Raw genomic sequence first — 23,325 nt, 5'->3', positions numbered from 1 at the left:
TAACTAAATGTTATGTGTTTATGTAAGAACAAAACTTTGAGGTCCAGGGACGGGATTAACAATTCTTTCTGATTCTGACTTTTTGAGCTGAATATCCCAAAAATAACACATGTCAAGGAAGTGAGAGAATGATTGTTTGTCAGATGAATATTATTTCCTCTTCCCTAGGAAATAATGAGCGCAGATCGGGTAAGCATAGGATAAAATAGTTGCCCCGTATGACATCAAATCTGTCCATTTATAACATGCAATGTGTTTCCTCATCAGACAGACCACTTTACCAGCCATCATAACACACCACGTCATCAAGTTGCCTGACGAAGTGGTCTGTCCGACCAGGAAACACGTTGCATGCTACGAATAAACAGATTTAATGTCACACAGAGCAACCATTTTATTCTACACATTACCTGCACTAATTATTCCCTAGGAAAGTGGTGGAAATATTTGTTTGTTTACGTCTTGACATAAGGAGGGAAAAGCTGCACTGCTGGTTATTTGATTATATGTATTGTCAGAGTTGTGCCTGGATGTGCACAATTCTGTTTGGTAAGCGCTTACCGTTTTATGCTGGGTTGTGTTTAAGGGAGTTATACACCATAGAGCGCTTTTTTTTATTGTATATTATTGTCAGATGATGGAGTTGCTGTGATTTTTCACGTGACAATATTAACCTCTTGGGAACCTCGGGCGTATGCATACGCCCTGCATCCCCGATCCTTAAGGACTCGGGGGGTACCTGTACACCCTGGTCCCGTTTATCGGGTTTAAACCATTCTCACCAGCAGAGAACGGGTTAAACCCAGTGGGTCCCGGTTGCTATGGGCAGCCAGGACCCACGGCTAATGCCGGGCACAGCCAATCGGGCCGATGTCCGGCATTAACCCTTTAGACGCTGCGATCAAAGTTGATCGCGGCGTCTAAAACAAAAGTAAAAGAATCCCTGCAGCTCAGCGGAGCTGATCGGGACTATCGCGACATAATCGTGATGTCCCGATCAGCTTACCGGACAACGGCAGGGTCCACACTTGCTTCTCCTTTGCCCGATCGGCGATCAACTGCTCCTTGCCTGCGCAGCAGGCAGGAGCAGCAGATCGCCAGTTACACTGATCAGTGCTTTGCAATGGCAAAACACTGATCAGTGTATGCAATCAGAAGATTTCATGTTTTAGCCCCCTATGACTCAGATGATGGCGCAAAAAAAGGAGCCCTCCTACCACCCCGTACACGGAAAAATAAAAAAGTTATAGGGGTCATAATATTCCAATTTTAAACATACTAATTTTGGTGCATGTAGTTTATAATTTTTTTTAAAGTATTAAAATAAAATAAAACCTACATAAATTGGGTATACTTGTAACCGTATGGACATACAGAATAAAGATAAGGTGTAATTTTTACCAAATATTGCACTGCGCAGAAACGGGAGCCCCCAAAAGTTACAAAATGGCGTTTTTTTGTAATTTTACCCCACAAATAATTTATTTTCGGTTTCGCCGCCGGTTAGATTCTAGAATAAGTGATTTCATTGCAAAGTACAATTGGTGATGCAAAAAACAAGCCCTTATATGGGTCTGTAGGTGCAAAATTTAAAGGGTTATGATTTTTAGAAAGGAAGTAGGAGAAAGCAAAAATGCTAAAACAAAATTTTGATGAGTCCTTAAGGTGAAAATAGGCTGAGTCCCTAAGGGGTTAAGTGCAAATCCAGTCAGAAGATCCTCTAATATGTTAAGCTTAGTTTACATGTGCATCGGGAAGCTTTGTTCATAGAATCAGTCATATACAAGAGTGAAGAAAAAAACACTGCAAGCAGTAATTTTTTCTCCACTTAAATCCGGCAAATTAACGGACATTTGATGGACCCCATTAAAGCCAAAGGAATCTTTAGCAATTTGTTGGTGTCCCTTGTGCAACAGACCGTCCAACTTTTTTTTTTTTTTTTTACTTTCATGAGCGGACTATGCAATTACCATAAATGGCTTTGTAGAGTGTACATACTCCTTTTGGGTATTACTAAGTGATTTCTATTACTGGTAGCCAATTGCTACCTCTAGTAGTCCCTTAAATTCACTACCACTCTATTCACAAAGGGCAATCGAGGAGCATCATCAGACTCCCACTGTTATCTATCCTGTAAATAGATGATAAATGTTGTCAGTTGAACACATCTCTATCAACTCAATAGTTTTTTGGGTTGTTTTTCTCTACATTCTCAAAGCAATAACATTTTTTATGTATCTATATAAGGTTTTTTTTTTAAGCTGAAATTTTCAGTGCCACCATTTTGGATGGCATTAAAAACATTGATTAACTTTTAGAAACCCCTTTCTGCCAATGGACAAAATAGTAAATCTGAATTGCAGGTGATTTAGCGCAGTAGGACATACAGTTACATTGTTTGGATGTACTCCATAGCAGTGTCAGCAGCATCTAAAGATGAAGTCAGCTATGCAGGCAGGGTGCAAGTTATGGCTCTCGGAAGGTGAAACAAAAAAATTGCTCAGTCATAAAGGCCAAAATGGACTCGCTGGAAAAAACTGCAATTCTGCCATTTTAATGGTTTCAGTTAAATAGAAGCCACACTGCTCTGCCAAAACTATTGTATGATGGATAGCACTGGTGCTCAAATGGACCTCACTTTCAGTTATGTCTTGGTTTAAAAGAAATGTTTCTTTCTGCTAAAACTATGAAGACTGCCTATGGAGGCTTTGAACAGGTCTTCCATCCTGTATACGTCAGACTTCTATGAACCTATTGTAATAAGTAAAAATTGATACTGCTGGTTGTGCTGGTGACACAGGCATATACATACTTTACTGTCATTAATTGTGTTTTCTTATTTACCATTAGCAAAGTAGAAGTGTCGCATTGAAGATCTGGTCGGAAGACAACTATTAAGCTCTGGGAGTATAAAGACATTTAATAATGTGGAAATTGAGGAAGAAAAATATTGTTCACCTATCAAACCAAAAAAGGGCAGCCATACATATGTGTCATTAAATAAATGTGTGTGTATATGCAGAGTTTTTAAATGCAATAAATACAATTTTATATTATCTCCCACAAATGTGATAATCTTGCTTTTTAAACATTTAACTTTAAAAACTACAGCAGATCTGACAGCTTATTTAACAATATGCATGAGTAATGTATCTGGACAATATTTTTTATTATGACATTAGTTACAGAGCTTAAAGGAGCACTCCGGGATATGAAACCTACCTCAGGATAGGGTAGAAGTTTCTTATCCTGGAGTACTCCTTTAATGAGAAATATGTTAGTGTATCCATATTCACAAAAGAAATTCTAAAACACGCTATCGTGTGCCCACCCATGTCAACTTCTGAGAGATTTGTATAATTACTTGGATTGCCCCCCATGGTCCTGCTGTTTACTTAAATCACGAGTCTCAGCGTGAAAACTACATTTTCCATGATTCCACTGTTCCTCTCCAGGTTCATCTCTGCTCCTTTTGTTGCTCCTCAGCTACCTCCCACTCATACTCATCAGAGCAATCGTCTAGTATGGTAACATAATAACATAGTTCATAAGGTTGAAAAAAGACCAGAATCCATCAAGTTCAACCTATAACCCTAATGAGTCCCTACTGAGTCAAGAGGAAGGCAAAAAAAACCTCATGCTAGAGGTAAAAATTCCTTCCCAACTCCAAATATGGCATCAGAATAAATCCTTGGATCAACGTTCTGTCCCTTTAAATCTTGTATACATAACCAGTGATGATGTTATTCTTCAAAAATGCATCCAGACCCCTTTTAAACTCTTTCACAGAGTTCACCATGACCACCTCCTCAGGCAGAGAATTCCACACTCACTGCTCTTACAGTAAAGAACCCCGTCTGTACTGGTGTAGAAACCTTTCCTCTAAATGTAGTCCATTGGTGTTGAGTCCATTGCAGTGCAGGCAAAGTTTGTTAGTCTAGAGGCATGATGTTGCTGCTGCCTGTGTGTAACTCAACCCATCCTGTGCTCAGATGCCTAAAATAAAGTCAGAAGGATGCACACAGCTTCATTGCCTCCTTCTGTTTCCTGGGTTGTGTTGAGGAGGTGCAGGGCCGGCCCTACAATAGGTCCTGCTGGGTTCATTGGACCCAGGCTACACCTTCACAGGGGCGGCAAATTGGCTCCCAGAAAAGATTTTTAAGTCCTTCTCAACCCATGACGTACCTGTACAGGGAATATGGCATGGGCCCGCAGGTCAGGTCCACATCATAATAAGATCCCGCTATCATCAGCAGCTGCCATCTGCCAGTAATGACAGACATCGGAGCTGACTCCGATGTCCATCATTTAAATGGTTTAATGCTGTGATCAATAGTGATGGCTTATAATAGGCCCCTAAGGGGGCCAAAAATGTATTAAAAAAAAGTTTAAAAAAATGTTTAAAAAAAATATTAAACAATTCCCCTTCCTAATAAAAGTTTAAATCTCCTTTTCCTATTTTCCTAATAAAACACTGTTGGACCAAAGCAGCACAATGTATAGTCCCGGCCAGCCCTGAGGAGGTGTGTACAAGTTGGTAACTTGCCACGCATAAGGTTAGAGGAGGTAATGGCTCTATAGTGAGCCTGAGTTAGAGAAATTAAAGGGGTTATCCACCATAAGGTGATTTTAGTACGTACCTGGCAGACCATAATGGACATACTTAGGAAGGATCTGCGCTTGTCTTGGGGATAAATGGCTATGTTGTGAGATTACCATAATACTGTGGCTAGCTTTTTGTGATCTAGTATTTCCTGTTTGACTTTTCTTTATTTTTACTACAAATCCCATAATTCCATCTTCCTCCATCCCACACATCAGCCACCCCACCCATTGAAACATAAATGAGCTGCATCCATCAAAAGACCTGTGGTTTTCAATCAGGTTGCCTACAGCTGTTGCATTAGTTGCAGATTCATCCCTCTCCCACCATGCGATCGTTCCACCCATTGAAGCAGACAGGCTTCCTGTCATCAGCTGACTAGTGAGTCAGGTCTCGGCCGCATCATTGCAAGCTAGGAAAAATCTGAGACAACAGTCATTTTGTATGCTGGTAAAAATAAAAATTGGAGTGAAAATCACAGAAAAATTGTAATAAAACCGTCAGACACAGGTACAGACAATATATTATGAACTACACTAACTTTACAGCCCTTGTAGCATAGTCAAATAAAAAAAAATTCCTGGAATACCCCTTTAAACTGCCGGAACCGAAGTTTACTTCGGTCCCGGCAGTGCGGCAGGCCCCCGCCTGCCTGGTATTACACACAGCACCCCGCTATCGTGTTGCGGGGTGCTGCAGGGGAGACAGAGGGAGCTTCCGACCGCGGCTGTAAGGGTTAGACCGCTGGGACCAAAGTTTACTTCAGTCCCGGCAGTGTGGCAGGGTCCCGGCTGTGTGTTACACCCAAGTCCCTGCCACGATCTTGTGGGTACGCTGGGCAGTACAGGTGCGGGAATGTGCACCCCCCCAGTAATGCACCCGCCCAGTAATGTTTTCAAGTGATGTAAATGTGACAGGTCATGTCTGTTGTTGACTATGTCCATCAGTATGGGACATAGACACTGGGGCAGATTAACTAATGTCCGGCAATGCTTGGAGTTGTGATTTTGCAACTGCTGAAAAGACACTGGTTGAGGATCAGGGCTATAGAGGTTAAAATCATGGTAGTGGGGATTCTGTGCAGTGATCAGCTAAGAAAGCTTCTGAACAAGCAGAGAGAGAGAGAGAGAGGGGGTAGTTATATTTGGAGCAGCAGCACTGCCTCCTTGTACCCTCAGTCCTGCCTGACCGTAAACAGCATCCCTGGCAACAGTGAGAAGCCTGCTTCTGGGGGAGGATGTGGCTGTAGCATTTGGAGACCAGTTTGGCCATAAGCAGGTAGAATTGCCTGACTCAATATATGACAAGCATTTAAAAAAATTGCATAAGGGCCGATGTGTAAAAAAGTTAAAGGGAAACACGCAGCATATTTTAGAATATATAACACTTGGCAATGCGTTATATATACTAAAATCATTATCCTTACAATCCGCAGGGGACGTTTGTGTCCCCAGGGATGGTGAAGATATTAAGTTATAAAGTCCCATAGACCCCCGGGATCTCCAGTGCAGCACCCCCGTTCAAGATCTGCACGGAGCAAAGATCGCTCTGTGGCTGATGATGGGCAATACAGGAGCCGGGGTATCATAACGTCATGGCTCCGACCCCTCGTGACATTACGCCCTGCCCCCTCAATGCATACCTATGGGAGGGGGTGTGACGGAGAGTTTGCAGGGGTCACCCGCGATCAGACGTCTTATCCCCTATCCTTTGGATAGGAGATAAAATGTCTAGGGGCCCTTTAAGCTTTGTGGGTTCAGAGATGGTATTCTGCATACCTCTGTTTTAACGAATGGTTATTTGAGTTACTGTTGCTTTTCTGTCATCTCGAACCAGTTGTCCCATTCTCCTCTGATGAGGAATTTTCGTCCACACAACTGGCGCTCACTAGATCTTTTCTCCTTTTCCAACCATTCTTTATAAATAGTGAAAATCCCAGTAGATCAGCAGTTTCTGAAATTCTCAGACCGGCAGGTCTAACAACCATGTCACGTTCAAATTCACGTAAATGTCACCGAACAGAATCTTTGCACACAAATGGGAGGCTGCCATACCAAGGCTGGGCCTGTTATGTTAAATTTAATTTTAAGATATGAGTTTTACCCCGCTGACCATAAGGTGAGGGCAGAGCTAACAATAATAGCATCAATTTATGACAGTGGTCTTCAAACTGTGGCCCTCTAGATGTTGCAAAACTACAATTCCCAGCATGCCCGGACAGCCTTTGGCTGTCCGGGCATGCTGGGAGTTGTAGTTTTGCAACAGCTGGAGGGCCACAGTTTGAAGACCGCTGATGTATGCATGCCAGCTGGTACAAATCCACGGTTTTATAAAGATGGTAGCACTGTAGCAGAGGGGAGTTGGGTTGGCTAATAACTAGGGCAGTGTTTCCCAACCAGGGCGCCTGCAGCTGTTGCAAAACTACAACTCCCAGCATCCCCGGACAGTCACCTGTCCGGGGATGCTGGGAGTCATAGTTTTGCAACAGCTGCAGGCACACTAGTTAGGAAACATTATCCTAGAAGATACCTATTTGTTTTCGACATATTTCTTAGAAAACAGTGTGAACCGGAACGTTGTGTGTGTGTGCCATGTTCTTGCCCGGTAAGAAAGCAAGGTCACAATTCAGCAATATCCCAGATGAACAATCATTGGCTGAGAGCTGGCGTTAGTTCAGTCACCTAGCAACCAGCCGCTGCTCCCGGAAGTATCCAGCAGCGGGATGACAGATACCGGAAGTAGAATGAATTGGAGCGCGGCGGCTGAATTAGCAGACGCGGGGATGGCAGATCAGTGTATTGGTGAGGTGCTGCTCGAATAGTATTCTGTACAGAGATCTGTTCTAGTCATGGATGTCATACGTCGTCGTCACGGCCTTATCCGTACTGCGGCATCTGGATTCCGGGATTATTTCTGATGCAAGTCATGTTATTGCTGCCATTGTCACTGTGTTCTATGTATTTCGGGGCTGGCTCCACACTACTTGGAGAAATGCTATTATACAACATTGGCTGGATACCTGCACCTTGGTTGAAGCTTAGCTGTGTCCCGCCAACACCTGCTTTAAAGATAAGGAACCTCAAATTGATACTAAGGCATCAACAGGAATTTTCCACTGATTTGTATATAGATCATTTTCTGATGTGGGAACCTAAGGCTGTGTTCACACTGTCCTTGTGCTCCAACTTGCTCAGGGTCTCTCCATTATTTTTTATTATTATTGTTTTGTTTTTTCACCGAGCATACCCTGAATGGGTCAGAGCACAACTGGCACCGCCAGGTCCCAATGACTTAAATGGGGTACTTTGGGTATCCAGTGTTTTCCAGGTGCTGAGCAGAGAAAAAAAATAAAAGGTCATGCAGAATTTCTTTTCTTCACTAAAATTCTTCTGAGAGACTGAGCAATGTAGCTCTTTTTAGCGGAGAACACCGGCAGTGTGAAGGAGCCCAAACACGAACCTTTCTTTATGGCAGATGATTATTATTTTTATCTTAAACTAGCTGAGTACCCGGCGTTGCCCGGTTTTTCCTTCTTAATCCTTGTTGGGGAGGAAAATCAACAAAGGAGGAAGTTTTTGACACACTTTTAAACTATGAATTCTCACCATCCCTGTAGTAGGAACTTCTTTCGGGGATGGTGAGGAAGATTATTTTACCATATGTACGCGTTGCTACATGTTATGTTATGTATGGTGCAATCTGGTGACAGCTTCCCTTTAATAAGCTTTTGCCACGGCTGAGCTGGTTGTTATAAGAAATAATGTACTTTCTACTATAAATGTTAAGGTTATTGTTGGAGAGTAACCCATTTAGTTTGTATGCCTGTGGGTAGTGTAGAGATAGTAAAGAAGGAATACACCCATATTCCAAGCCCCCCGCAGCAGCTGCGGCAACACTTTGTTCCTGCTCATCACTGATCCTTTTTGATTCTATTGATGTATTGTCGCCACAAGAACTGCCCCACTCTGTCAGTGATTGGTTGAGCGGGCAAGTCTTGCAGGGACAATGCTTTACCAGAATGTGGCGACCATCGATGACAAGTGGGGACAAGGAACATTGGCGCGTCAGCTGTGGGGGCATGGGGAAGTTTTACACATGTCCCTACACACACGGACAACAACTTTGTTACCTTGAATAGCCATGCAATATATATGTAGTTTAACTTGTGCCAGTTTGATAATATAGACATTGTTCTTCATTGTTTCAGATGTATCTATTCGCTCTGTCCATAAACATGAAGCTTAGGGATGTCTGGTCCTGAGAAATAGCTGTAGCTATCAAGATGAGTAGTATAACTCAGCTCTTTGGTGACTTGTGCGAATCGCACTTGAGAGGATTCCCATGGAAAGCTGGTCTAGGTATTACAAGCCACAGCAAGAAAAGAACCAAAAAACGACTCAAGAGGTTGGCCTATGATGCTCTCTTCATCCACTTGTACCAAGAAGACACTCGTAAGCTGCAGTCAAAAGCTACCAAATTGCCAGTAAAAAATAAAATGTTAATGCTGTCCTTTAATCTACGTATTGGTGGCATGAATCCTGAAGCAGACCGTCTGGAGGAGTTGCTAGAAGAAGTGGAAAAGTTAAGTGGTGAACGTCTGACAACTATGTGTGCTGTACTAGAGCTCTTAATAGATCTGGCAGGCACAGGTCCTCCACAAATCCTTCCTCCAAAACGGGACCTCTTTCAAAACAACAAATATGTGGACAGAAAGTTAAAGTATCAAGGCTATGACTATTATGATGTTAGTGTATTTGAAGCTGACATCAGCACATTCTTGGCCTACCAGGAGTGTAACATAAGCAACACTATCAACAGTACTCTTCAGATCATGGAGGCTGCGCCAGGAACTGGTCTTTCAACCATAAGCCTTTTTTCCCAGAACTTTTCCACTAGTGACAAATTTGAGAGGGAAACTCGTGTATCCCTTTTTGGCGCCCTTGTTCACACCCGGACAAATGATATGGATATTAAATTGGACTTGCCACCAGTACCGGACAGTGCTGACCTGTCTGGATTGGCCATAAAGGTACGTGTATATATTATAAACTTAAAGCAAAGAGCACAGTAGATACATTCTCAAATATTTTAAAATATTTTTCATCCAACATCTAGAGGGTTTGTTGTTAAGATTTTAGGATTATCCTAATTTGTGCAGCAAAACCATTTGTCATTGTAATGCCTGGATGCCATAACCCCTTCTCCTTCAAACATACGCCTTATACACCCACCTGTAATAAGAATCTGTGGTGTGGAGACAGTTTGTTGTTTGAACCTCCATATGAATTAGTTTATTGCTGTTATTTCTGTTACTAAATCTGGGCACTCAGAAAGCAACATATTATGTGGTTACATCTAGAGTTGGTTTGGGAGATGTGGGCAGGGTAGTAATGGGTGGGTTTAAAATAAATAAATAAATGTTGCAGCATATTCTTTTATGATTGATCAAGGACCATAAACATCTAGTTAACATCATTTGTGACTCCCAAAAGTCAGTTATTGCTCACCCCTGCAATAAAGCATTAAAGGGGTATTCCAGGCAAACCTTTTTTTATATATATCAACTGGCTCTGGAAAGTTAAACAGATTAGTAAATTACTTCTATTAAAAAATCTTAATCCTTCCAATAGTTATTAGCTTCTGAAGTTTTCTGTCTAACTGCTCAATGATGATGTCACAACCCGGGAGCTGTGCATGATGGGAGAATATCCCCATAGGAACTGCACAGCTCCCGGGATGTGAGCCATCAGAGAGCAGTTAGACAGAAAACAACAACTCAACTTCAGAAGCTAATAACTATTGGAAGAATTAAGATTTTTTAATAGAAGTAATTTACAAATCTGTTTAACTTTCCGGAGCCAGTTGATATATATATATAAAAAAAAGTTTTGGCCTGGATTACCCCTTTAAATACATGACTGTTACATGTATATAAATTTTATGTTAGTGTTTTTCACCTGTAGGTTCCCCAAAGTATGGATCAGTCTGAAGATGAAGGTTTCCAATCTGCATCAAATATGACTCCTGATTCCCAGTCAGAGCCTAGTGTGACTTCTGATGTTGATCTGTGGGAGGCCATCCTCACATATGGTCCAAGTAAACGTCGCTGTTGGGAAAGAATAGGATTGTACGTCGTTTTTTTTTTTTCTTACATATTAAAGTTGTTCCTTTTTTTGTTGTAAATAACTGAAAACATCCCTCAAGTTTTGCTACATAAGAGCTGTAAAACTCTCTACCACCACAAGAAAAACGGTCAATATAACATTACTGTAATTGGTCAACTATGTAAGATAATCGCCCCCAAAAAAATAAAAAAAATTACATAAAAATACTTATTTGATTGAACATGATTCAAAAGATGACATTCATTTAAAATCACAGCATGGAAAGTTAAAATAAAATAAAGGCACTAAAGTGACAGGTACAGAAGAGAAGAGGTGTTACAGGTGGCACAGGGCAATAGGATCCGATAATAAAACAGATGATTTCCCACAAAGAAGAGGAGATCTGACACTCCCCCTGATGAAGCACAAGCAAAACGTACGTTTGGGTCTGAGGTGGTAAGGCATTGGTTAGCATACATGGCAGGATGTTCATTTTGTTTCAGGACCTTTGATCTATGGTTCATTGTTCTTTAAAGTGATTCTTTGACATACTTATCTGTTTGGCCCCTTATTTTATTGTGTATGACCCTTGGTTACCATATACATTTCTGATCTCTTCTTTGTGGGACATCATCTGTTTTATACTCTAATCCTATTGCCCTGTAAACCATGTATTGGTGCCACCTGTAACACCTCTTCTCTTCTGTACCTGTCACTTTAGTGCCTTTATTTTAACTTTCGTTGCTGTGATTTTAAACGTATGTCCTCTTTTGATTCATGTACAATAAAGTATGTATTTTTACGTAATTGGCTGTAAAACTCTGCTACCTCTATAGTCGATAAACGGATTTGAGATGACTGATACATTATAAATCAGCCTGCGTCAACAGTACAGCCTCTGCATATTTCAGTGTTAATTGGGAGCATTTCTGATTGTCTGCTTCTCTGCATTTTACGCAATTGCCATATATGTTACTTAAATATGGTATAATAACTTCCTTTTAGTATGAACAAATTGGAAAAACTATGTCGTGAGGTCTTTATTAGCAATTACATTTTTTTTTTTTTTTTTTTTTTTTTTTAATGCTCTAGCCATTCATCTTGGCTTCAAATGCTGTACTGAACTATATATTATAATTTATGTGTTGCACTAAATTGATGCCCAGAAATGCTATTTCTTCTGTAGTCCTCCAGGTAAAAGAGAAGATCCCTACCTTACCGAGGCAGGTCGAGAAGCTTTTGACAGGATGTATAAAATTTATGAGGGGAATCTACAAATCCTCAGTAATACAGTGATGCAGTCTCCAGCACATGTGATGGTTAAGGAATCAGAGCTGCTGAAGGATGTGCTAAATGTTCTCATAGGAGTTGTATCTGCAACTTTCTCTTTCAACCAGGTAAATCCGTGTTGCTGTGAAGTATTAACTACCATTAGAGGTAATCTAAGCTTATGAAAAAACACAGAAAAGTAACGATGTGTCTTTGATCACACACTTTTTTTTCTCTTCCAGTTTCTTGATATGTCCTTTTGTTCCTAAGATTTGTGGGTTTATTTCTGACAATAAATGGAATCATTCAGATGGGTGGGACTTAATTTTATTTGTAGGATTGAATATCAGGTCATTGAATATCAGGTCATGGATGCCTAATACACACCCTTCAACATCAAATATTTACACCCCCTGGCCATATAACCCCCCCCCCCATCACCAAATTCAATGAGTCACTCCCATTATTAAAATGAAATTCACAGGAAGCATAAGGGGATTCTGTTGCTCTGTCAGAAGTGATAAAATAGTGTATAGTATTTTATAACATATATTAAATACATGTAATACGTTTCCGGACAGAGTTAGCCCATTCATCAGGCGCCTGATGAATGCGCTAACTCTGCTCTTCAACCTGTCAAGAGCAGAAGCATTATTAAGCCAACAGGAACACACAATACCTTTTATAGTACTGCACCTAGTGCTGGGCGGTTTGAACAAAAATGTGTATCACGGTATTTTTCGAACTTATGGCGGTTCCACAGTATTTGACGGTATTTTTTTCCCCCATTCATTTCCCCCTTACCACCATACTCTACCCCCCCCCTCTCAAATGAATTATCAGCCGCAGTGCGCTTGTGAACTAATCACATATGACCCGCGGTCGCTGTCCTGCTTTTCCTCCTCCCCCACCGAATGAATGAACTATCAGCCGCAGCGCTGTCCCCACATCAGGGGACTAATCATGTTTCCCGCAGACGCTGATCTCCTTCTCCTGTGCGCCGCGGCGCTAGAAATGAATGAGTTGTGAGCCGTGGGCGCAGGTGGGAGAACGGAAGCTGTCACTACCCCCTGCAAGCGCTGAAAGCCAGTGGGCCGCGGGCGCTGCAGAACCCCTGATGTGGGGACAGCGCTCCGGCTGATAGTTCATTCATTCGGTGGGGGCGGAAAAGCAGGACAGCACCTGCGGGTCATATATGATTAGTTCCCAAGCGCACTGCGGCTGATAATTCATTCATTTGAGGGGGGAGGGGCCTGACCGGTATTGCGGTATAGGGAAACATTTCATACCGTACAGAAAAAACACACCGGTATTCGGTATATATCGCCCAGCACTAACTGCACCTTACCATGTCCTGGAGAGCTCCTCCAATATTCAGAACATTTACTTTTAAAATGTCCTGTGCTATTTACTAATGTCATAGTCTTACGGCTTAGATGTTGATAAGCCAGAGGGGCTCATGCCATCCACTGTGCATACTCTGAGCTCTAGGGCAAGGCAATGGATGATGTAGGGTGCTCACTGGCTTGTCATTCAGACCTACAGATGTGAGACCGTGACTAGCTGCCCGCCCCAATGACTAGTTGCAGGACATCAGCATACAGCCTGGGACAGTTAAAAGTACATTTTCTGAACATTGCTTCATCGGCTTGGGTTCAGTATTATGTGTTTCTGTTGGTTTAATAAAATTTTTTTCTGATGGCAGGTTCCCTTTAAATCGTTTTCAGATGTGGTAGATTTGTTGTGGATCCAGAGCAAACTACATGCTAGTGAATGGTAGTGAAGAAGCCTTTAAAACCCCCAGTTATATACAAAAGAAAAATCCATGACAATTTAGCATAAAAATAAAAGGCTTTATTGGAACTTGCCCATATACTACAAGATGTAAGGATACCATTGAAGCCTTCTCAGAATAAAGTGTCATTTTGTTTATTTCCTTGCATGTGATTTTGACTTCAACAAAGAGCAATCTAGGCTATAGGTATCAGTCAGGCAACCATCTCACCATGTTATCTTTATTTGCAGTCTAGTCAGGCATTCATGGTTAAGCAGGGCATCTATGTCTCTGGCACATCTCCTGAAAATATAGGCAACCTGTTGGCACAAGTGGGAGACTACGGCACGTACTACACCAGACTAAGCAATTTCTGTCTGCAGACTGGTCTTGATTCCTCACAAAATAAAGGACTTGTATTTCAGGTAACATATATTCACTTTCAATGGCTTAATCATTGAATACTAAAAAGCTCTTTTTTTCTGTTTCAATATCATTTTCAATTTATTTTGGTTTATATAAATACATACATGGAATTTAATATTATTATTTTTTTGGATATGTTTTCAGGCATTTAAAAGTGGCCTTAGAAAATACCTGCAGTATTACCGGGCGTGTGTTTTATCAACTCCGTGTACACTATCTCTTCTTACCATCAGCTTCCTCTTCAGGAAGTTAGGGCGTCAGTTAAGGTGATTAAATTAAACATAAAGCAAGATTAAGCAAAAGACTCTTACCAAAAAAGTTCTTACATCACAGAGGATTAGGTGAACATAAAAAAAAAATAAAAAAAATAGATGCAAATCATAACATAACAAAAACAGTCAAGGTCAACTACAAGTGTCGAGATGAAAAAAGACAAGAAAAAGGGGAACTAGTGGGTGTAAAGGTGAACAGGAAGTTAGGACGAGTGACGACACCCACGGAGAACATAGTATAATCAGTCCATTGAAACCATTGTTATTTACTTTAAAGACACATACCCACAGATATAGGCTTGTATTTGTTCCATAGATCTGTTATGCAGGCTGGAACTGCACTTATCAGGTGCCTCAGAGGGATTCTCTGGTAGCTCATGTAATTTGTCATACATTATTCACTTGTTATCTGACTGCTTTGTCCAACCAGTTGTGCATGTTTTATATCTTCACAGGTATTTAGCAGAGCTTTGCTGCCTAGGGACAGTGGGCCCAGGATCCACTAGGGGGAGCAACTCTTCCTTTCCTACAGTAAGTTACTTAAAATTAATTGAGTCTATAAAACTTACTCTTATATCTTTCTGAGAACTTTTTTATTTTCCAAGCTTAGTATGTTCTTTGTTAATTATTTTTTTTAAGTCTACTTTGATAGACTGTGTACATGCATATATGTGTATGTCTTTAGATATTTCTTCATACCATGCCAGAAGATCAACCCTAAGCAGGTTACTACTCTCCTCGTAACATCTGATTTATTTTTGTTAGCCATTAAAAGGTATCATAAGCAAAAAAATGTTTTTCAACTGGCTAGCACAGTACAAAACCCTAGTTCATGCTGATTTAGTCATGCTTCATGTTAACATTGCTTCTTTACTTGAATTTTAACCCCTTAATGACCTCGGACGTATATTTATGCCCTTGGCCGGCTCCTGCGATATAACGTGCGGTGACGTGTGTCATATCGGGTCGGTCCCGGCATGTAACTGAAGCCGGGACCCGGGGCTAATAGCACGTTGCAGCGATAGCGGTGCCGCGCACTATCAACCCTTTAGACGCTGTGTTCAAAGTTGAACGCCGCATCTAAAACAAAAGTAAAACCTTCGCGGCTGCTCAGTGGGGCTGATCGGGACCACCGCAGTGAAAATGCGGTGTCCCGATCAGCTAGGACGCGAGCAGAGGGTCACTCGCCTAAGATTCAGGCTTGAGCAATCGACCGCTGATAACACTGATCAATGCAAAGCTATGGCTTTGAGGTGACCAGTGCTGGCAATCAGTGCATGCAATGTTATAGCCCCCAAGGGGTAAAAGGAGAAAATGTATACTTATATTTGTAGCCCGATTTCTCTCGAGTAAGTACATACCTCATATGTCTATGTAAAGTGTTCGGCGGGCGCAGTAGAGGGCTCAGAAGGGAAAGAGCGATAAGGGAATTTTGGAGAGTACGTTTTTCTGAAATGGTTTTTGGGGGGCATGTTGCATTTAGGAAGCCCCTATGGTGCCAGAACAGCAAAAAACCCTCACATGGCATACCATTTTGGAACCTAGACCCCTTGAGGAACATAACAAGGAATAAAGTGAGCCTTAATACCCCACAGGTGTTTCACGACTTTTGCATATGTAAAAAAAAAATTTTTTTTTTTCACTAAAATGTGTGTTTCCCCCCAAATTTCACATATTTCCAAGGGTTAATAGCAGGAAATACCCCCCAAAATTTGTAACCCCTTCTCTTCTGAGTATGGAGGTATCCCATAAGTTGACCTGAAGTGCACTATGGGCGAACTACAATGCTCAGAAGAGAAGGAGTCATATTTGGCTTTTTGAGAGCAAATTTTGCTCGGGGTGCATGTCACATTTAGGAAGCCCCTATGGTGCCAGAACAGCAAAAAAAAAAAACACATGGCATACCATTTTGGAAACGAGACCCCTTGAGGAATGTAATAAGGAATAAAGTGAGCCTTATTACCCCACAGGTGTTTCACGACTTTTGCATATGTAAAAAAAAAAAAAAAAATTTCCACTAAAATGTGTGTTTCCCCCCAAATTTCACATTTTTGCAAGGGTTAATAGCAGGAAATACCCCCCAATATTTGTAACCCCTTCTCTTCTGAGTATGGAGGTACCCCATAAGTTGACCTGAAGTGCACTATGGGCGAACTACAATGCTCAGAAGAGAAGGAGTCATATTTGGCTTTTTGAGAGCAAATTTTGCTCGGGGGCCATATCGCATTTAGGAAGCCCCTCTGGTGCCAGAACAGCAAAAAAAAAACATATGGCATACCATTTTGGAAACGAGACCCCTTGAGGAACGTAACAAGGGATACAGTGAGCATTTGCCCCCCACTGGTGTCTGACAGATCTTTGGAACAGTGGGCTGTACAAGTTTTCATTTTCACGGACCACTGTTCCAAAGATCCGTCAGACATCTGTGGGGGGTAAATTCTCACTGCACCCCTCATTACATTCCGTGAGGGGTGTCGTTTATGAAATGGGGTCACATGTGGGGTTTTGTTTTTTTTGCGTTTGTCAAAACCGCTGTAACAATCAGCCACCCCTGTGCAAATCACCTCAAATGTACATGGTGCGCTCTCCCTTCTGGGCCTTGTTGTGCGCCCCCAGAGGACTTTGCGCTCACATATGGGGTATCTCTGTAGTCGGGAGAAATTGCGTTACAAATTTTGGGGGGCTTTTTTCCCTTTTACCTCTTATGAAAATGTAAAGTATAGGGCAACATCAGCATGTTAGTGTAAAAAATTTAATTTTTTTACACTAACATTCTGGTATAGACCCCAACAATTCCTTTTCATGAAGGGTTAAAGAAGAAAAAGCCCCCCAAACCTTGTAAAGCAATTTCTCCCGAGTACGGCGATACCCCATATGTCGCCCTAAACTGTTGCCTTGAAATACGACAGGGCTCCAAAGTGAGAGCGCCGTGCGCATTTGAGGGGTATTTGGGGATTTGAATAGGGGTGGACATAGGGGTATTCTACGCCAGTAATTCCCAAACAGGGTGCCTCCAGCTGTTGCAAAACTCCCAGCGTGCGTGGACAGTCAACGGCTGTCCGGCAATACTGGGAGTTGTTGTTTTTCAACAGCTGGAGGCTCTGCTTTGGAAACAGTGGTGTAACGGACGTTCTTATTGGGGGAGGGGGGCTGTGTAGGGGTATGTGTATATGTAGTGTTTTTAACTTTTTATTTTATTTTGTGTTAGTGTAGTGTAGTGATTTTAGGGTACAGTCACATGGGCGGGGGATTACAGCGAGTTTCCCCGCACAAAATTTGCTGCATCTCAAGATGCGAGAAACCCACTGTAAAAGCCTCGCCCATGTGAATGTACCCTGTACATTCACAGGGGGGGGGGGGGGGTGCACCAGCTGTTGCAAAACCACAACTCCCAGCATGCATGGTCTGTTAGTGCATGCTGGGAGTTATAGTTTTGCAACAGCTGGAGGCACACAGGTTAGGAAACACTGGTTGGGAAACATTGTCTGTTTCTAACTCAGTGTGTCTCCAGTTGTTGCAAAACTACAACTCCCAGCATGCCCAGACAGCTGAAGGCATGCTGGGAGTTGTAGTTCGGCAACATCTGAAGGGCCAGATGTTGCTGAACTAAAACTCCCAGCATGCCTGGACAGTCAGTGCATACTGGGAGTTGTAGTTTTGCAACAGCTGGAAGAGCACAGATTGGAGACCATTATACAATGGTCTCCAAACTGGGGCCCTCCAGATGTTGCAAAACTACAACTCCCAGCATGCATGGTCTGTTAGTGCATGCTGGGAGTTATAGTTTTGCAACAGCTGGAGGCACACAGGTTAGGAAACACTGAGTTAGAAACAATGTTTCCCAACCAGTGTGTCTCCAGTTGTTGCAAAACTACAACTCCCAGCATGCCCAGACAGCTGAAGGGCATGCTGGGAGTTGTAGTTCGGCAACATCTGAAGAGCCAGATGTTGCTGAACTAAAACTCCCAGCATGCCTGGACAGTCAGTGCATGCTGGGAGTTGTAGTTTTGCAACAGCTGGAAGAGCACAGATTGGAGACCATTATACAATGGTCTCCAAACTGGGGCCCTCCAGATGTTGCAAAACTACAACTCCCAGCATGCCCAGACAGCCAAAGGCTGTCTAGGCATGCTGGGAGTTGTAGTTTTCAGACTCCTAGAAGCAGCAGTGAAGATCTTCACTGCTGCTTCTGAGGACCAAACACTCACCTGCCGGTCCCGTCGCTGCTCCTCCACGTGACCGGTCCTGCCGCTGCTCCTCGGTCCCGCCAGGTAAGGCCGCCGATCTCCGCGTGTTCCCCCCCTATGCCGCTGGTCCCCGCGAGCCCCCGCAGCCATCGTCCCCCGTTCTGCCCGACTTCCAGGGGCGGGCAGTGCGGGGGATCTGAACTTTCACCCCAGATCACTGTGATTGGTCCACAGGGACCAATCACAGTGATCGCTGACCAGGACCATCAATGGATGGTCCTGGGGGTGAAGCAGAAGTTGTCCCCTGCTGGAAACAGCGGGACTTCTGCCAGTTAACCCGTGCGATGCTGCGCATCGCCGGGTTAACTGTATGTCATTTATAAACGCCGGGATGCGCGAACGCACTGCACAACCCGGCGTTTATATATGACATTCTGCGGGAAGGGGTTAATGTAGTAAAAAAAAAAATGTAAGCAGGGAGGGAGTTAGGGATAGATGGGCAATAGGCAGGGACAGAAAAAAAAAATATAGGATGGTGGGAGCTACCCTTTAATCGAGAGAAATTGGGTTACAAATTTTGGGGGGCTTTTTCTCCTATTACCATTTGTAAAAAATAAAAAAACTGGGTCTACAAGAACATGCGAGTGTAAAAAATGAACATTTTGAATTTTCTCCTTCACTTTGCTGCTATTCCTGTGAAACACCTAAAGGGTTAACAGACTTACTGAATGTAATTTTGGATACTTTGAGGGGTGCAGTTTTTATAATGGGGTCATTTGTGGGGTATTTCTAATTTGAAGGCCCTTCAAATCCACTTCAAAACTGAACTGGTCCCTGAAAAATTCTGATTTTGAAAATTTTGTGAAAAATTGGAAAATTGCTGCTGAATTTTGAAGCCCTCTGGTGTCTTCCAAAAGTAAAAACATGTCAACTTTATGATGCAAACAAAGTAGACATATTGTATATGTGAATCAAGATATAATTTATTTGGAATGTCCATTTTCCTTAAAAGCAGTGAGCTTCAAAGTTAGAAAAATGCAAAATTTTCTCATTTTTGAATTTTTCACCAAGAAATGATGCAAGTATCGACGAAAATTTACCACTACCATAAAGTAGAATATGTCACGAAAAAACTATCTCGGAATCAAATATGTAAAAGCATCCCAGAGTTATTAATGCTTAAAGTGACAGTGGTCAGATTTGCAAAAAATGCACCCGTCCATAGGGTCATAATGGGCTCCGTCCCCAAGGGGTTAACGCCTTCCCTAATAAAAGTTTAAATCACCCCCCTTTTCCCATTAAAAAAATAAAATAAACAGTAAAAATAAACATATGTGGTATTGCCGCGTGCGGAAAGGTCCGAATAATAAAAATATATCATTAGTTAAACCGCACGGTCAATGGCGTATGCGCAAAAAAATTTCAAAGTCCAAAATAGTGCATTTTTGGTCACTTTTTATATCATGAAAAAATGAATAAAAAGCGATCAAAAAGTCCGATCATTACAAAAATGGTACCACTAAAAACTTCAGATCACGGTGCAAAACAATGAGCCCTCATACCGTCCCGTATGTGGAAAAATAAAAAAAAATTATAGGGGGTCAGAAGATCACAATTTAAAACGTATACATTTTCCTGCATGTAGTTATATTTTCCAGAAGTACGACAAAATCAAACCTATGTAAGTAGGGTATCATTTTAATCGTATGGACCTACAGTATAAAGATAAAGTGCCAATGTACTGCATAGAAACGGAAGCCCCCAAAAGTTACAAAATTGCGTTTTTTCTTCAATTTTGTCACACAATGATTTTTTTTTTCTGTTTTGACATAGATTTTTGGGTAAAATGACAAAGTAGAATTGGTGGCGCAAAAAATAAGCCATCATATGGATTTTTAGGTGCAAAATTGAAAGGGTAATGACTTTTTAAAGGTAAGGAGGAGAAAATGAAAGTCTAAAAACGGAAAAACGCTCAGTCCTTTAGGGGTTAAATCTCCTGGGAACTTTTTAGCCTGTGACTAAAGCAATCAGGATACAGATTTGCTTTAAGTCCCACAGACTTGCATGGAACGTATCCTGAAGGCTTTATCCACAGGCTACAAAGTTGCAGAGAAATTTGAACAGATATTCTGACACTGGATCATCATCTAAGTGGAATAAAACCTGAGTCAAATATAACCACAACATAGCTTATAGATTATTCTTTGACTTTCTTTATTTTTGAAAGCTTTATATTTTACTGTACAGTTAGGTTTTTTTTATATATCTTTTCATTCTCCCCCCCAGGGTGTTAAGTTACTATCCTACCTTTACAAAGAAGCCCTTGAAAACAGCAGCAATGAAAATTACCCTGTCTTGTTATCACTCTTAAAATCCAGTTGTGAACCATACACAAGGTAAGGAGCTTATGGAGTCAGCGGCTGAAGGCTCTGCATGACTATTAATGTTTGACATTTTTGATAGTTAAAGTTTGGTTATAAATAAACCCAGTATAGATGTGAGGTTAAAGGGAACCTGTCAGCTGTATCTGCTGCTAAGAGCTGCTAAGTTATTAGGGTATAAAAGTAAATTGTACCTTTCCTGGACAAACCTATAAAATCTCATTTTTAATTCTCTACCAAGTGTCATGAAGGTGGAGCCAAGCTGCTCAAGTGCCCCTACCTGGCATGCCTCCTCACCACCCGACCCTCCTTGATTGACGTACAAAGGTCTGTTTGTCAGTCTGCTAGGTGGTGAGGATAAGTAAGAGCCATTCCAAACTTTGGCATTTGAGCAGATTGGCTCCACCTCTTAGACACTTAGCTCAGAAATAAAAAGGAGATTTTATAAGTTGGCAACCACAATCTGATCCAGGGAAGGTACAGTTTTAGTGTCTGCAGCTATTAGCAACACATACAGCTGACAGATTCCATTTAAGCTGTAGGAATCTGTGAAAGTATGCTTTAGGGTGCGTTCCCAGAGGGCATATATAAAGCGTATTTGACGCTGCGCAAAATTTATGGCAGCAGAGCGAAATACGCTGCGTATCCCTTGCTTACTAAACACACAGGGCTTTCCGGTGGCAGCCCTATGTGTGCAGTGAGTTTTGGAGGCAGGGCCACGCGTCACAGACACGCCGGCACCCGGCCCCACCTCCAAAACTCGCTACACACATAGGGCTGCCGCCGGAAAGCCCTGTGTGTATAGTGAGCAAGGGATACGCAGCGTATTTCCCGCTGCTGCCGTTAAATTTGCGCAGCGTCAAATACGCTGCGTATATGCCCTGTGGGAACGCACCCTTAGGAGTGCACTTGTGTTGTCTTATTTTACATAACTCCTGTTTGGATGCCCATTTAATGATGTCCATAGCTGTGATATTTACATGGTTTATACAAAGGAAACAAGGCACAGAATTGCATTTATAGTTAGACAATTGAGCTGGGGACTTTTTTAGTAGATTTTGATGGATAGTTAAAATGCCCATGTACAGTCACTTACTACTTGGATTTACCCTATAGAGGATTATATTTGTTTTCCTAACTTCAGATTAGTATAACCTAAAATGTCATTACTATTCTCTACCACTGAAATGCTTGTTTTACCAACTGAGTTACATATATATTGACCATATATTGATTAGTAATAATGCTTTTACTTTTGGTACATAATAAATTGGTTCTATGCAAGCAAAGTGTTAAGGTGTTGTCCCGAAAAATATTATAATATTGAATTGTCATATAATATCTAAATGTTCAGGGTGGCAGGTAGGATAAAAACATATACTGACTAGCATCCAATCCACCGTTGGCACCAAAACTACTTGTTCTCTGTCCCAACACATAGAAACTGCCCTCTCAGTTTGATAAATCTCTCTGCACGTGGTTTTTTTTTCCCCTGCCACCCTGAGAATGTTTAAATATCTATTTCTCCAAATAATCCCTGTAAAGGAACAAAAAAATTCTTTTTTTTATATTTGATTCTGAGTCAGTATAGTCTAAGTTTTCATTTTCCTGTCCATAAGTATTATGTAATAAGTAATCCACTGTTATTAAATTGTATTTTAACCCCTTAAGGACTCAGCCCATTTGGACCTTAAGGACTCTTTTTATGTTTTCATTTTTTCCTCCTCCCCTTCAAAAAATCATAACTTTTATATTTTCATCCACAGACTAGTATGAGGGCTTGTTTTTTGCGCGACCAGTTGTCCGTTGTAATGACATAACTCATTATATCATAAAAGTATGGCGCAACCAAAAAAATACTATTTGTGTGGGGAAATTAAAAAGAAAACCGCAATTTAGCAAATTTTGGAAGGTTTTGTTTTCACGCCGTACAATTTACGGTAAATATGACATGTGTTTTTTATTCTCTGGGTCAATACAATAAAAATGATACCCATGATTAGACACTTTTCTATTACTGTTGCGCTTAAATAAATCGCAAACTTTTTAACCAAATTAGTACGTTTAAAATCCCTCTATTTTGAAGACCTATAACTTTTTCATTTTTCCGTATAAGTGGTGGTATGAGGGCTCATTTTTTGCGCAGTGATCTGTACTTTTTATAAATACCATATTTGCTTATACAAAACTTTTATTATATTTTTTATAAATTTTTATTTTGGAATAAAATGTTATAAAAAAGCAGCTATTTTAGACTTTTTTTTTTTTTTTTTTACGATCACGCCGTTCACCGTACGGGATAATTTACA

The 23,325-nt window shown here is 41.4% G+C and overlaps 2 protein-coding genes across 9 annotated transcripts in view; both read left to right on the top strand.

Annotated features, from left to right (window-relative positions):
* The window catches only part of HDAC10 (histone deacetylase 10), a 177,485-nt gene extending 174,428 nt beyond the window's left edge, over positions 1-3,057 (top strand). For all 6 annotated transcript variants that reach the window (XM_056573747.1, XM_056573752.1, XM_056573749.1 and 3 more), the window contains exon 21: positions 2,851-3,057. In XM_056573747.1, the coding sequence (XP_056429722.1) occupies positions 2,851-2,858 (8 nt within the window). In that variant the 3' untranslated portion in view covers positions 2,859-3,057. The remainder of the gene's footprint in view (positions 1-2,850) is intronic.
* Positions 3,058-7,274: 4,217 nt separating this feature from the next.
* TUBGCP6 (tubulin gamma complex associated protein 6) overlaps positions 7,275-23,325 on the top strand; it is a 53,637-nt gene continuing 37,586 nt past the window's right edge. For 2 of the 3 annotated variants that reach the window (XM_056573745.1, XM_056573743.1), the window contains exons 1-8: positions 7,275-7,404; positions 8,811-9,632; positions 10,567-10,730; positions 11,894-12,104; positions 14,002-14,175; positions 14,321-14,442; positions 14,904-14,979; positions 20,922-21,031. In XM_056573745.1, coding sequence (XP_056429720.1) covers positions 8,886-9,632; positions 10,567-10,730; positions 11,894-12,104; positions 14,002-14,175; positions 14,321-14,442; positions 14,904-14,979; positions 20,922-21,031 — 1,604 coding nt within the window. In that variant the 5' untranslated portion in view covers positions 7,275-7,404; positions 8,811-8,885. Of the gene's footprint in view, positions 7,522-8,810; positions 9,633-10,566; positions 10,731-11,893; positions 12,105-14,001; positions 14,176-14,320; positions 14,443-14,903; positions 14,980-20,921; positions 21,032-23,325 lie in introns of all 3 variants that reach the window. The other variant, XM_056573744.1, reaches the window with a different exon arrangement.

This window comes from Hyla sarda, chromosome 4 (genome assembly GCF_029499605.1).
Source record: "Hyla sarda isolate aHylSar1 chromosome 4, aHylSar1.hap1, whole genome shotgun sequence".
Taxonomy (NCBI): Eukaryota; Metazoa; Chordata; class Amphibia; order Anura; family Hylidae; genus Hyla; species Hyla sarda.
The sequence above is the reverse complement of the archived record's forward strand: the minus strand, read 5'-3'. Positions and strand labels throughout refer to the sequence as shown.